The sequence below is a fragment of the Bacillus rossius genome, chromosome 1, assembly GCF_032445375.1.
Source record: "Bacillus rossius redtenbacheri isolate Brsri chromosome 1, Brsri_v3, whole genome shotgun sequence".
Lineage (NCBI taxonomy): Eukaryota > Metazoa > Arthropoda > Insecta > Phasmatodea > Bacillidae > Bacillus > Bacillus rossius.
The window spans coordinates 91632886-91649329 of record NC_086330.1 but is presented as its reverse complement, the minus strand read 5'-3'; the positions used below and the strand labels follow the sequence as shown (position 1 = coordinate 91649329).

The following is a 16444-nucleotide window of genomic DNA, read 5'->3' as shown; positions in this document are numbered from 1 at the left end:
AGCCATTCCATCAATTATAGCCGCGATTTTGTCCGATCCTTGTGAGTCTTCTGTTGGATGTGATAGTGGTGAACGTCTATCAATCTGTTCTTCATTTGAGGGCAGTGACTCCAAAATCGCTGCAATGGGAAGCGAGAGTAGTGCTGATTGGTGGTGCATGTTGAGCAAGCAGGGAAGAAAGGAGAAGAGGTACTGCCTTCCTCCACAGGTGAGTCTCAGTGGTTCAAGGTCACACAGCAGCACTGAGCCGGGCATGTATTGGGATGGTGACCATGCATCTGTCCGCACCCAGGCGCTAATAGAGATGGGATACCGGCACCACAGCCGTGAAGTGTGAGAGTGAGGGAATTCACTTCGCTTGTCAGTAATTGCATACGTGACACACGCATCGATGATTTACCAAAAACATCCCAGGCAAATGTTGGGATGATTCCTTACTATAGGCTGTGGCTTATTCATTACCCAATATTCCTGGTCTGATTTGTATGTTACCGTCTGTAAATGAGCACGTTGTCGATTAGACATTAAGTATAAACTAAATGAAATACAAACATCTGTTTACATGTAATGATTTTAACGAAAGTGTAGTGTGGTGGAATGCAAATGCAAAAGAAATGCATGTAGTTGCGTGGTTCACGTAGTTTTAAAACGTGTGGTAGAGAGGTGAAATGGTGAGTGCGCGGTGGTTGGCAGGTGCTGGTGCAGCTGTCGCGGTCGCACAAGCGCGTGGACAAGCCGTACCTGATGCTGCGCGTCAGCAAGGTGTGCTGGGACACGGCGCTGATGGAGTACGGGCCGGCCGTGCAGGCGAGCGTGGGGGGCGTGCAGCTGGTCGACAAGGTGCACACGGGTTGCTCTGGGGAGTACCTCGAGCTGGTGTCGACTGGCCCGGACCAGGACGTCGCCACCATGCTCTACCGCAAGGTGGGAACGGCCGTCAAGATAACAGCAACCGTGTCCTTCCATTTCTCATTTATGACATGTGTTGTGTTTTTAGTATTAATTATTATTTTTACTACTATTACTACACCTAAACTGCAGGAGCGTATGCAGAATAACATTTGGGCCGGGGGGTTGAACCAATTTGACCACTGTTAAATTCTAACGTTTTTCCATTTGTTGGTTTCAATAAATGTAATTTTTTTTTTGATTTATGGGGAGAGGGATACATACCCTCTCCCATTTCCCCCTCCCTTTGCGTATGCCCCTGCTAAAATGTAATGGTCTCCTTAAATGTGATTTTGTGATGAAAAGAATACATGCTAGTTCAGTGCTTAGTTTGTAGGGATGATGTATGTGACGCATGTGCTTTTGTAGCCTATATAATAAAATGAGAAACAATTCTGACATAACAAAAAAAGATCAAACACAATGAGATTGTTGAGACGCAGGGAGCATGGACTAATTGTGCTATTCCAGGTTCGGTCTGATTGTCCGGACTTCAAGTCGCACTTCCACAGTGTGGAACAATCCCTGGTGGTGGACTTTACAAGCGTGAGCGTGGTGTTTCACCGCGAGGCGTTCTGCACACTCAACAAGTACCTGCAGTATCTCCTCAACAAGTGCTTTACCACAATCAACAGGTGTGTCACTGTTTTGGTCTCACAGATTGTATCTTCATTCTGGGGGACATCTCTTTCATGCTCTTTCCCGTTCAATCAACAAGCTGAATTATGATGGTGGGCATTCAGTTGGGAAGATTGGCATGCTGCCCGGTAACTTGGGCATACTCTAGAACACCGATTTTACATATGCTCATGGTTCCACAGATTGCATTCGTTAAATCACTCTTTTTGTAAAATTGGCGGGGGCCCATTTCAACACATACCACCCTCCTCCCATGACGAAAAATATTGTTCTTTTACTTTTTGAACTAAATCTATCTGGTATTATTTGTGTGTATATGGTATTAATAAATAAAATACCATTAAATATTAAATACTCTTAAGGCTGTATGACCCAAAAAATTTTATTCCTGATTTTAGTGTTTAAATAATGTTTACATATAAAATAATTTCCATAAGTGAAGAATTGTCTTTAAAACTGGTAGTTTGTGAGCTACACGAGCTCAAAGTTTAGTTTTGTAGCGTTTCTTGCAATACGGATCTGAAAAAATACTTGATGAAATTTGCTAAGTTTTGATATATTGCAAGTCATATACATGAACTATTTAATGACATAATTTAAAAATTTTAAAAATTGACCAGTAGTATTAGTGCACGATCATAAAATCAGCTAATTTCACTTTAATATAAAAACTGCAAAAATTCACTTACAGTAAAAATCTATATAAACTTTAAATACATACAACCATATACTTTTATAAAAAACTATAAAAAGTGTCATATTCTTAATAGTAATACAGATCCAAATCAAGAGGTGAATGCATGTTTTCTTGGCGCCTGAAATTCCAAAATATATCAGATGAATCCCGCTACTCACTTGGTGCCGTGAAGTCTGGCTGAGCATTAGCTTTCCAACCCCACCACCCTACCCCGCCCCCCGAGCTAGCAGGTAAACAGCCTGGCTGCCAGCCACAGGGTTGCCGGACCTCAGCTGCCCTCCACCCTGGGCTGGCTTCGCCTACCTGACTGTCGCGTTCGCGTGGTGAACAAATGCCAATACGTGGATGGCGAGTTTAATACAAACAAGTGCCGGTTTTAGATGCAAGGCCTTCATTCAAATATGTTGAAGAGTGGAATTTTATACACATAGGGGTATATATGTTGGTTTATGTGTATGCATGTACTTATGAATGTTTGTGTATGTGTCGGGCATGCATTATTGAAGTATTACTTCCAAATGTGTTTGGAAAGTAATTAATTAGGCTAAACTTGGTTATATGGTAAATGTATAGATGATAGGAAACAAATATTTTCTTTTGTATGTTGAAATGAAGGGTTGCAACAAAAACATGGGAGATAAAGTAAGTTTATCAATTAGCAGAGTTTCTCACAGAAATATTTGTGACGACGACGACACCTCCATGATTATAAAGGGCCTAGGAAAAATTTGCTACTGCTTGGTGCTAATGAACGATAACATGTCGTAAACACTTATTGGTGTTGTTTCCTCGGGATATAGCGTAATGTACTTGTCTGGTTCAAACACCGAAGACAAAGTTTTAAGTGACGTTAACATAAAAACTTCAAACAAATGCAAACCTTTCAAAATTTTAAAGAATTAAGTCATATTTCCAACACAAAGAACACCTAACTTAAAATTATAAATTTACACATGGTACTTGGTTCTTCCCGCCGTATTTAAAAACTGCGGTTGTTCTATTATACAACCAATCAAAAATTCTTTTTAAAACTATTTTCTGTAATAGATGCAAATATTTTAATTACATAATTTGCCAAAAATAATTTTGTTATAAGAACATGAAAGTTTGTATATGATGATAATAAATTGGTTTACATAAATGTTTTTAAAATCGTTAGGAGCAATAATGATGACTAAGTTTTAAATATTCACATTAAAACATGTAGATTTTTATTAGTAATAATTAGTAGTGGCACAGTGAGAAAGACAAGAAACTAACCACGCATCTGTGGCTGTGACGCACAGTGAATTATAGGGTTTCAGCGAACCAACGTCAAAATTTTTGTTTACTATGTCAGCTACTTTAAGTGACATTGTTATTCTAAAAGCATGCATAGATTTTAACTGGCTATTAAAAATTTGCTAAGGGGCTAGCGTATGTATTAATTTTCAAACAATTCCATCCAAAATAAACCAACCACCACGTGCTCAACCAGCATTCACTACAGAAAGGAAATACAGTAGTTTAGTAGATGATTTCTAAAGAAAACATTGATAATCTTAGCTAAACATTTTATCTAGCAAATGCTTATAACTCTGTTGTCACAACTACCACATGCAAAAACCTCGACCAGTATTTTAAGAATTTGCTACTCGAGTGATGTTAATTAATATGCATAAGTAACCTATGAGTATTTTAAAATGTAGCGTTCTATACTTGGGGTAGAAATAATGTGTCTAGAAACAATTAAAACATAATGGAAGCTGATCATTTTGGTTACTTCATATAGATTCACCCTTGCTGGATTTTATTATGAGTATCAGAAAACATGATTATGTGTTATACCTAAGAAAGAAAGAAAAACATTATGGACATAGATTAAGCTTTACTTCTTTGAGACAATTAGTATAATAAAGTAATGTAACTGAAATTTTCAGTTTTTAGGTTCGCTGAATTTGAATTTAATCAAAGTTAGTTCATTGCTTTATTTAAATTTATAATATATACTCTCCGCGGATGTATAGAGATAGTCGTAAACAACAAATATTTACCATTATAAAAATTAATTTAAATTACTCACAAAATGCTTATATTCTAAGCTTTATAAGATACTAAATAATTTAAATAGTTGATACAGTAGAGATATTACATAACAGGTGGACACGAAACTGTAAATGTTAAAAATATATTTTTTTCCCATATTTATCAATATCAAATGGAAAAGATATGATGTTTTTTAAATTGATATATACTTTAGTCTGTTAATAAATCCTTCATAAAACATAAATAGAGCAAAAACTTAATTATGTTGTAATATTAGTTTGATGTGATGTATAACAAAAGAAAGATATAATGTTATCTAGGTTTCAAGTTAAATGCTAGTTTGCCAACCTGTATTTACCAAATATTATCTTTTTCATAAAGGGCTAGAGTAAAATATTTTCTTAAAGTAGTATAAGTGGAAGCAATTAAAATAAATATTTTACCAAAATGTGTTTAAAAACATTAGTAGATCAAGTTTATAGAATTAAATTCTGCTCATAGACTTATACTTGCATGGTCAAGCTGAAAGGAATTTTCTCGTTTCCTTTATCTTGGAAGTAAGCTCAAAAGAGCGTGGTTTATTCTTTACGGCTTATGGGCTGGATATTATGTATATTGATTGCTCACGAACATTTCAGAGAGCAAAAAGTTAGTTCGTAGCATATTAGTTTTTGTGTTGTGCTGTTCTTGGGTTTAACCAACAATTTTCACGGTGTTCTTTGCTAACTAGTATTGCAATTTTCAATGCAATTGATTTATCATAAAGTAGAATTAAGCAGTAGCAATTACATTACCAATTACCAGATAGGTTTGGGGTTCTGTACTTGATAATCTTTCTGCTTTATATTGTCGTGGACAGAAGGGGGACCTAAGATATTAAGCTAAATACACGCTTTCTTCCACAAAATAATTTGTCGTATTACGTCTGAAGCTCCAAAAAATTAATTTACTCGAACTGTTACTCTGACAACCTGAAAGGATTTGTTTTATGTGTCTTATAATTCTTGTTGGTATGACTTTTTCTCGCTAAATGAACACTTCAGTTATGTTAAAATCTTTTTGTTGGGGCGATATATTTCTATGTCCATTGTGCACCTTAGGTTGCCGAATGTTGCCAAATGGAATCTTGTACAAAAAACCTCTATCCTGACATAATTAAGAACAGCTGGCCTGTGTTTTGTAGTTAATTGTTTGTTAAAAATTAGCAGGGGCATGCATATGGTGCATGTGGTACATATGGTACATGTCTGTTGCAATACAAATCACAGTAATCTAGTGCGGAAGCAAACTTGTCCTCAGTAGCTCGGTCTTCTCTTGCAGACGGCCGCCAATCACGAGGAAGAAACCGCTGGAGCAGGTTTACCTTGTAGCTGTCTGATCGGCGTTCCAAATTTTTTGCGTAAAATGCTTGCCCTAATAATGGGTTTAAAAGCTGGTTTTTTGCCCTGAGTAAATAATATTTTAGATTTTTAGTTTGACATTCGTGTGGTTTTTAATACCGGCTAGACGTGACCCCTGCAATTGCCCAATAGAGATTTTAAAAATGTGTGTGTACGAGACCCAGTGCATTTCTGGTTTTGTTGTGGGGTAATGTGAAATGAATTTGTATATTCATAAATATTTATTTCAAAACCTGTACACTCAATGCTGGAGACTTACTAAATAAATAATTCATGTGCAAGCAGTGGTTGATATGAAGTTTTTTATATTTAGATACAATACGAAAAAATTGCTTAGGGTAATATTTTATTCCAAAACTTATTTCCCCTAAACGATTAAAATCCTTGCATGGAAAGAAATAGAGGAAAAAAATTCACGCCATTTTAATCTATAAGACAACGACAAAAAACCTTACATTTTTCATTTCTGGTATTTCGTTTATTCTTTACGAAACTGGCGATTCTTCACATAACCATAACAATACACAGTACAAAAAGATTTTCAGAGTGACTATTTACACGCAGAACAATTACATTCATTTTTGGTCACCCAACGAAGCTTAGAGGTTTTAATGACACACATCATGCAATTGATGGTGAACCGCATTAAAACAATATATGTTTGGGATATCACTCATATTTTGTTAAGATTACTTCTGGCGATAGTGAAAGTTCATTCTATCCTCTAGGCCAGGGGTGCCACCACTTTGAAAACAATATCCTTGATTGAAATGTGAAATATTCTGTAATATCCTTGTTTTGAATATAATATATCCTGTAAAATCCTGTGCATTAAAAAATACAAAAAAAATATGCAATTTTTATGAAAATTACTTGATCATAATGTACGTAACTGTACTTCAATCAAAACAATTCAATTTTTAACACTTTATACAAGTATTTACACACACAGACGTAGCCTACACTTCACCACTGTCAGTATTTAAATATCACTTTTTCAGATGTTTTGCCCTATTCCTCATTTCTTCTGTTGGCTGGAATTCTGCCATATTCTTCCTAGAAGAGATATGCAACAAAGCATTTAGCATTGGCGATTCAAGACATGACCTGTGCGCTGTCTTGATAAGGTTGAGCTTACTAAATATCCTTTCCACCCCTGCATTGCTGTGTGGAAGAATAAGCATTGCCTTTGCAAGTTTACAAAGCAGTGGGAAACATGTTTTCCCATTAATTTCATACTGTGACACTTTATGCCAGGCCTGCCACCAAATTAAGTTCCTAAATCCTCTTTACAGCATTTAAAAATCCTGTAAAATTTATAGCCGTAATTGACATAATTTATTTTTTGGGTAATTTTATATATACATTGTATTCCATAACATAATTTAAAAAAATCAAATGAATGTAAAAAAAAATTAAGATTTGCCACTTACATTACAAAACTAATAGTTGGTATCACAATAAAATGAAAAGTAATTTAAAAATTTCTCTTCAGTATAGGCTTTGGTGCTTTTCTTATTTACAAACTATAAATACATCCATACAACTGAAGTTATTTACAAGTTTAAAAAAACAAATGTATTTCACATCATTAACTAGCTACTTTTTCATGTTCTGTGCTCTTTTCCGCATCTCGTCAGTGGGCTTTCCTTTGCCATTAGTAGAAAATGATGTAGTCGTTCTACCTACGTCGCGAAAATAAAAAAATCATAAACGTAAACAAGCAACAATGGTCGGTATTGTGATGGAAAATAATAATAATTCGATATCTCCTAAAGTATTTGGAATTTCTTATCTCCGCCGCGTTTATTGAAAAGAGGAAGTGAAAGAGCATAGAATAAAAGTATTTTCGGATTTTTAGCATTTTGTTTTCGCATATACCGCGACTCTACATATTTTTAACCTTGCGTCTTCAAGCCGCCCTTTGTCACGTTCAGTTCCGAGTTGCAAGTCGAACAAACGGCGGAAAATTCCGTTTTGCCACGCCTCAACCATTTCAATTCTTGTTCCCATTCTTTACGATAACGCTGTTTATAAAGTGACCTGTCCCGCGAAGCCTTTCGTTTTTTCTCCATCACAATCAGCTAAGACCAAAACTACTACTAAAATCACGTAAGAAGTATGTAAACAAATGCCGCACCTAAAACATTGTAACGGCAAAAAATACCAATGTTTACTGACGCCATGACACTTCTTAGCATTTAACTTAACAAACAAAAAACATTTCCCCCGAAACCATAGATATTGTACTTCATGAAACGCTATTTGGGAGTAAATGTTTTTGGTTTGTGGTTAAACGATTGGAAGTTCCATGGCGCTACACGTAATGTGAGTGTTTGGTTTACTGTTGGATGCTTGTATGGTTTGACAACTTCAAATAGGTAATTGAATGTAAATATTTACACGAACGAAATTCAAAAATGAAAATATCGGCGAAGCGTCGTAAATATCCGTGAATTTCGCCGTTTGTCCGTTAGTCCGTTTTAAGCTTCAAATATCCGTGAAAACAGATAAAATCCGTAAAAACGGCAGGCCTGCTCTAGGCTACTGATAAGATTACAAGGTATTCAAATAAGTCTCGGAGGCTACTGTATTTGCTCGCGTAAAGGCCCCGCCCGTGTACACACCCCCCTCTTGTTTTGTAAACATTTTTGAGAAAAAATTTAACTAATTGTTTTTCTGGGTTTATCTGAGGGCAGGGCAGCTTAGCATGCATCAAACAGCAAGCCATCTATTGTGAGCGGCGGGAGGTAATTTTGTAAGCGGCAGTGATACAGAGACTGGTATTATAGTTTGTCCTCTCTCAGTAGGACTGTCATGAGGAGTGACAGATGTACGCAGTTAGTCGTATCTCAAACGACATAAAGATAAAGAAAGCTGGACTCGCGGGCTTGTGTTGATGTGCAGTGTTGTCGGTAGGGATGGGTAGTTCGCGAACTACCAGTTCATTTTGAACTGTTCTGATGAGCGAACTAGGTGACTAGTTCGCTGTTACCAAAAACAATCGTTCTTTCGTTCTTTGCGTGTTTCTCCTCTTCTACTCTGTTTGGTCCTTACTGCGCATGCGCAAAAGATCCCCCCCACCCTCCCCAGCCATTGTCAAACAATATGCCACGTCTTTCTTTCTTGCTTTCTTCTCTTACGTTTGTTCTTTATTTGGTCTCTTCCCCCCCCCCCCCCCCCCTTTTCTATATTTCCCCATCGCTTCGTCGTTCGTCAGTTCCAAGTACTGATCTGAACTACGAAGACAGAAGAGAAAGGGAGTACATATACACACTGAACTAGATAGTTCAAAGACATAGATAGTTCACACAGTAAGTTTATTTAATTGCGTAGTTAGGCTGTCGGTCATTATTTTCGTTTCGTTCTTTCTTGCGCAATGATGTATCGTTTGACGATCGTGAACTCTTAATTTTTATCTAATATTCTTTAGACATTTACATTACATTTTGGCATTAAAAAACGTGTCACGTAAATAAGTGTAATTACGTGAAAATTTCAGATAGCCTATACAATCTGAAATTAAACTTTAATTACACATAGACCACACATTAAGAAACTACACTAAAATTTAAAGAAACATAATAAAACTTACCCAATACGAAAAAAATCAGCTTAGGTTGTCACAGATGAGAAAACACTATACCATTATTTTGTTTTGTACACATGTGAAAATAAGCACATTACTTGCAGAAAATAAATTAATACACATTCAAAAATGTAAGAATTGTGTGAAAGAAAAACAATATGATAGTCGTTCATTTGTAATGGCTAATGGGAGATATTGTTTACAAGCATCGGATTACTGTGTGCCTCTTTTATTTATAGAAAAAGAAATGCCCATAAAACAAAAAGCCTGTAACGATTGTGTTGGTGTCATGTAGGTATGGAATATTTTGGAAACCGCGATACAGTCCGCGACCGATGTAGTTCAATAGAACGGTTCCTAAAGAACTAGTCTTTGAAGTGACTAGTTCCGAACGAACTAGTTCTTTCCAAAGAACTATATTTCCCATCCCTAGTTGTCGGAGAAGAAAAGGGGAAGAAGAGGGGAAGTGAAGGAGGAAGGGAAGTGGGTAGAGCAGGTACTGGTAATTCTAACACTCCTTTGTCTGGTTGGCTGGCTAGCTGGCAGGAGGGAGGTTAAGCCACGCCTCTGCCTCTCTCCCCCCCTGCCGCAGCGCTGCCTCCCCCACCCTCCCTCATTAGAACAAAGACGCCCGACTTGCCAGTCGTTCCGCCAGCTATTTCATTTAATCAAAATTTAATTGGTGTTTAAATAAGTTGTGGCAGTATTTCATTTTGCTTTTATTAAATGTTTTTTTTTTCGTACCTGAAAAAAAGAAAAATTTATTTTTTCCTCCAAATTCGCGTATAGGCTCCCTCCCCATTTTTGGAGTCAAAAATTTGGAAAACAAAAGGGGGGGGCCTTTACGCGAGTTAATACGGTATTCTTTGTCTCAGAATTTCACAACAAAAATTATTTTATGGAAATAAAATACAGTTTCTAACAAATGCATGATGTCTTTTTTTAGCATATTATATTTCCATGTTGGCACTTTTAGGGACTTATATGCCATTAAATCTGCCTTTTACCAAAAAAATATAATATTTAGTATAAAATTAACATTGGTAGTCAAATACGAAAATAAACGTACTTTTTTTTAGTTACCTCAAAGAATAAGCATTGCTTGTTTTTACAGCAACTATGCATTATAAACTACGAGTGTAGTGAGTCATCATAATTTTTGGTTTTGCTATTGGTTTTAGGTGTTTTGGCTATAGATTATAGCCCTCAGAATTGTTAAAATAAATGTGTAAACTGGAAAATACTTTAAGAACTAAAAATTTTTGTAACATGTTTCTTTCCTACAAATATGTACACATGAACATAGAATATCTATAACTTATTTGGACTAAAGAAAACACAATGTAGCAAGAGTTATTTTGTCACCACAAAATATTTTCTTAGTGTGTCATTCTGTGTATTTTGTGGTGGCTACTTTAATTAGTTTAAAATTGTGTGTTATGGCTTAGCTAAACACTTTTAAAAAACCTTGCTTAGGTACTATCTTCTTTATCTTGTTTTCTATCATTGTGCTAAACAGCGAAACGTACGTTGTACTTGACATAGTGACTTATGTTCATACATCATGGAGAAATGTGAAAATAAAACAAACTTCAAAATGCTGCCAACATACTAATTAAATTACTACTATAGTTCACCAATTATAGAAGCTGGCAACTAAAACATTACACCTTTTACCAGACGTTTATGCACTGAACTATACTTTAGCGCTTTCATTGCCAACTAAATCGGTTGTTTACTATACAATATTATATTATACGCAGTTTTGGGCAGAGATGTTTTCAAGGGTTGAGTTTATAAAGTCTTCAGTCAAGCGTAAATGGATGGTATGCCCTCACAAAAAAAAACATCACTTCCCTGTAACTATTTTTCTTAAAATTTATTTTAAACTATTATTTTTAGCATGTGCATATGATTTATCAATATATATTAATCAAAACATATAACAACTTTCAGATGTTCAATTATGTACAGAAACATTATTTCTGAAATAAATATTATTTGAAAATTCCTGCTGTGCGTCTGTATTCCTACTATAGTCCTTTCCCAGAACTATGGTATCTTAATAAAACATTTTAAAATTTTGTTTGATCGAAATACAGGCTAATTTCTTGAATAGTATTCTGTTAGGTAAAATCAAATCATTAACTTTAAATATGTCACCAAAAGCAATTTAGTAAATTCATGCGTCTTTGCTACTATATTTGATTTCTGGGCGATTTGTCCCTAATTTGCATTCTTTGAAATGATGTGCCTTTCAGAAAAAAATTATATTAGATAGTAACATCATTTTCTTATTTACGTTTTAACACTCTTCCACAAGTGTTGCGGTTCACACTGAAAGCCAGAGTCTGGCAGGTCTAGCAGCGAAGAGTAAATTAGGTAGCTGATGTTTTCGAACAACAGAAAGGCACGAATGAATGACCTCACTTCCAAGAATGTCTCTACCTACTAGCATTTTAGTTTGGCAACATGGCAGCCCGCCCCCTTTCTGTCACGGGACTTGGGAGATTATCTTACCCGGGAATGCCCAAACCTAATAGAAAGAGAGGTCCCACGCGCAAGAGAGACAGAGATACGAGCGCTACTTGCTATCTGAACAGTACCACTAGCGCAGACATGTGGATTTCTCCAATAGTCCAGCGAACCCCGCGCCGTTAATGCAACAAAAAAAAAAAAGACCTAGCTGGAGTGTGTTATCATAGAATGCGCGTTGGTCCCCCTCACTGGTCCTCCGCCCGCCTGCCCGCCCGCCCTCCTTTGCACTGCAGCCGGTCTTATACAGTATTTATTAATGGTAAATGGCTGTCACATGGGCTTTGAAAATATTAATTCTACCGGGAACGGACTATACAACACTATGTGGTGATTTACCTTTTGTCGCAAACTGAGAAGGTTTTCAACAGTTTCTCATGTGGAAGATGTATGAGGGGAAGGAATGTTAAAATGATGATAAGAGGAGGGATACAAGGTTTTTTTGTGTCTCTTGGAGGTATGAGCTTTAGCCTAGAAGAATGTAGTTCCAGGGGAGGGAGAGGTAAGCTATACGACGTCATGATGTCGCGCTGTTGTAGGCACGCGCTAGCCTGGCCAGACGAGTTTCACGTGCGCATACTTCGTCGCAGAAGCTACCGCTGCCACATGTTTAAGCAAAATGTCCAATTTTTTTTAAAATCTTTTAATAGGAACTGAGGGCGTACCGGTGTTGTGGTGAGAATATCGGTGGAAATTAATGGGCGCCACCACGTGAGTGGGCACGTGGACCCGGCTGAAAGACTCTAACTCAGGGCGTTACGTGACCCGTGTGCGGCGAGATATTAGCCCTCCAGATGTTATACGCAGCTCCTGTCCCTCACTAAGCCTGCTCTCAGCGCCGGGCACGCTTATAATTCCCGCAGTGGGCTCTCAGGGCGTCCCACACGCCGCTGACCAGGTTAGGGACCCATGTGCCCCCCCCCCCCCCCCCCCCGAACACAAAACACGTAACACAGTTAATTGGTTTTTATTCTACTCACGGTACACGTCCTTACACGATCCTCCGTTGATACAACTTGAAACGCCCGAGGCACGAATTAGATTAGGTGAGGAGGCGAACCACGCACGTGGTCGCCTCAAGGCAGAGACATGTCCGCCCTCGGCCGGCGGGAGAGAAAGACTGGGCTGAGCTCATGGCTTGCGGGAGGCAACATGGCGCCCCTTCGCACCGAACACAATTACCGTTACACTTTGCTGTAGCGTGCCCCGGGTTACTATTAGAAAATACATAAATCCTTTTACAATAATTATTAAATTACTTCCATGTCCAGACCGTCTTTAATAATTACTTATAAGCATAAAACATGGTTCAAATGAGTTGCATGCTAGTTCCTCCGTCGCCCGTTAGGGAGTGTCCTTGTTCGTAATTGGACTTATTAAATAACAAAAGATCATGAAGTTATTAATTAAAAACACATACATGCATAGCCATCGTTACACTGTTTTGGGGCGGAAAGAAAAATGATTACAATATTAATTAATATATATTAGGGGTGCGGCGCACTGCATCTAAGCGCCCTCTTGCCGGGCTAGCAACACACGCACACACGAGCGGGAGGTTTGAACAGAGATGGTGGTTGGGCGGTGGCATATCGGGCTCAAAGGGGCCGCAGCCCCGGACGACGTCAGAACATAACTGAGAGTATTGAACTCACACAAAATATAGGTACGCTGTGAATTTAAAATTAACATATTTTTATAACCTTCTCTAATTTTTTCTGAATATTTATATTTTGGTGTCAAAATATATTCTTGAAATGCTGCTTCATTAAACCCGGGGTTCTTAAAATTGGTGTTTTAGTGTACTTTCAGTTCTCTTCCTATCACCTATCAAACAGAATTTGTGAGAACAAACCATTTACTTTACTGGGTAGCTTCTGGCTGGTTGTACTGATCTCTTAGCTTTAGCATCTCTCTTGTTTGCAAAGGAACTAAAACTGTTATATGAATATATACATATCTAAAAACTTACACTTGCATTTTAAGGTGGCAAGTTTTACTATAGTTTAGTTACACCTATTTTTCATGATTTTACGCAAGAATGGTAAGAAACGGATTTTAAATCAGTGGCAGATACAGAAATTGTTTTTTGGGGGGGATTTTTAAAAGAAATAGATGCAATATTAAAATTGGAACAGGTGTATTAAAAGAAACTAACACACTGACATATGGGCTTGCTTACAATGTTAGCCGTAGGCGATGTGTAGAGATGGTGATTTATAGCATTTAAAATAATAACATTTAGCATTTTGAATTTGAAATTTAGCATTTTGTAGCATTTTTAAAAACAAGATTTAGTCTATTCTCTCATTTTACATTATTGAAGAAAAGTATATTTTTAAAAGCATTAAATAATACACATATTAATTATTAACTACCACAGAAATAAAGATCTAGCACAACTACAAAGAAAGCCTATCTTGGCAGGTTTCCAAACAACTTTTTAGCACTTATGAGTGCAATAAATTGAATACTTGTATTACAATAAATATATTTTAGCCATGTTCATGGCCGTAGTTGATGTAGAGTGCACAAATAATGTTATTGAAACTCGTTTTTTCAATTTTTTTCTTAGTTTTTTCAGTTTTCGATAATGCCAGAAACCTTTGCTTGTTGTTTTACCAACTTTTTTTCTTCATCCGATTTCTCGGTGAATATTTTTTTTCCAGCCTGATGTCCCTCAGATTAAATGTGCTTTTCAAATACATCTTTTGTTTTCCACTCCAGATGGCGATTACATAAATTGCACATTTAAATATTCGTATCACTTTCGTAAAACTGTTCACTTTTGTATTCATTTATGAAATCGCGAATGGAAATTACGTTTCGTCCCATTTTTACCATGAGAAATAACAGTATACAACACATTCACGAGTATGCACGTATTTGTAAACACACCACCTTCCACTGACTACACAAGAACGTGGCTTTCACGTGAAACACAGCCAGAAAATGGGACTTACAATTGTTAGCGTGGCGAAGCAGAGATGTCGCAATATGGTGGCCTAGAAACTTGCACTCTGCAAGATGACGGACAATCTTCCAGCTAGTTGTTCTTTGCTTTGTTTACAAACGCGAGGCACGGATGGTCATTCTTCATTCAATATTTATGAACAATAGTTGTTTGGAATGACGTGACAATAAGATACTTGTGCTGAATGCGCCATAAAATGATGGTTTCTTTTGATACTGAACTGAAACGAAATACAATCGGTAAATAAATTGTGTAGAGTGAAGATGAATCTATGTTTTTTACCTTGATTTCACATTTATCTCGGATTTATCTCTGAATAGTCTAGATTTCACATTTTATAGCGAAAAAAATTAATTTAGCATATTTTCACATTTATTTCGCGAAAACGAAAAATCACCATCCCTAGCGATGTGGCTTCTCACACAGAAACATACTGTCTTCACTGGTACTATGTGTTAATATTATAAATAATGATATCCCAGTTAGCATCCAACTCTTTATTCACTATGTTACAATTCAAACATCTTCGGTTCTAAACTCAACTCTCTACCACGCTTCCAAAAATCCTCCACACTACTTCCTCTCTCACTCACTTGTTCTCAGGATTGCCAACTCTCACACCCTCTCCCAATCCTGCACATCTACGACACCTAGCTCCTTTCTGAATTTCACAAACTTCTGTTTCATTAGACTTTTTGTCAACACATTTGCCACCTGTTCATCTGATTTTACATACATTAACTTCACGTTACCATTCTGAACTTCCTCACATATAAAATGGTACCTGATGTCTATGTGCCTACTTCTTCTGGTCTCACATGTACTTGCCATCTTTATGGCAGATTGACTGTCATCAAATACGACAACAGGGGTACACCTTTCAGTCACTATTTCCTGGAGTAACTGAAAAATGTACTTGCACTCCTTAATACACTCAGACATTGCTACATACTCAGCCTCACTACTGCTTGTACTTACAATACCTTGCTCCTTTTACCTCCACACTATGCACTTGTTATGTAAGAAAACGGTATACCCAGTAACACTTTTACGATGAGAGATGTCATTACCATAACCTGAATCAACATATGCACTGATCTGACCATTACCCTCATTTGACTTCAAGAATACAGCCCAAAATGTTGTGTACCAGACAAGTATCTCAGTATGTATTTCAAGTGCTTCCAAATACAGTAGAACCCTGTTATAAAGTTTTTCAAGGGAGCACCAGAAAAAAACATTATAAGCAGGATATTGTTATAAGCAGGAAATCTCAATTTAGCACTTAACAATGTTTGAGCTTTGTACCAATGGACTCATCAAGCTATGTAAACAACTTTAATGTTAAAACCAAAGATAGTATACCTACTTGATACATGAATTTTCTGAAACAAGCCAACAATTTTTCAATTTCGTCTTGTTCTCTGGTTAAATTTTGTTTGTCTTTAAAGATACACTGCCACATTTTTTGTAAAATCATCTCACGATTCATGATGACAACATTAAGAGTGAGAACGTCTACTCCTTCGCCACCTCAAAATGTTTAATTTTGGGATTCCTACGTATCAATGAAAAAAAAAATTATTTGTAAGCAATAGAAAACGCTTTTAGTTATGCCCTCGCTCAATGGTTGGCAA

General features: G+C 36.8%; 1 protein-coding gene across 1 annotated transcript in view; it reads left to right on the top strand.

Annotated features, from left to right (window-relative positions):
* LOC134539961 (intermembrane lipid transfer protein VPS13A-like) overlaps positions 1–16444 on the top strand; it is a 392760-nt gene that overhangs the window by 128493 nt on the left and 247823 nt on the right. The window contains exons 18-19 of the mRNA XM_063382355.1: positions 694–924; positions 1420–1583. Coding sequence (XP_063238425.1) covers positions 694–924; positions 1420–1583 — 395 coding nt within the window. The remainder of the gene's footprint in view (positions 1–693; positions 925–1419; positions 1584–16444) is intronic.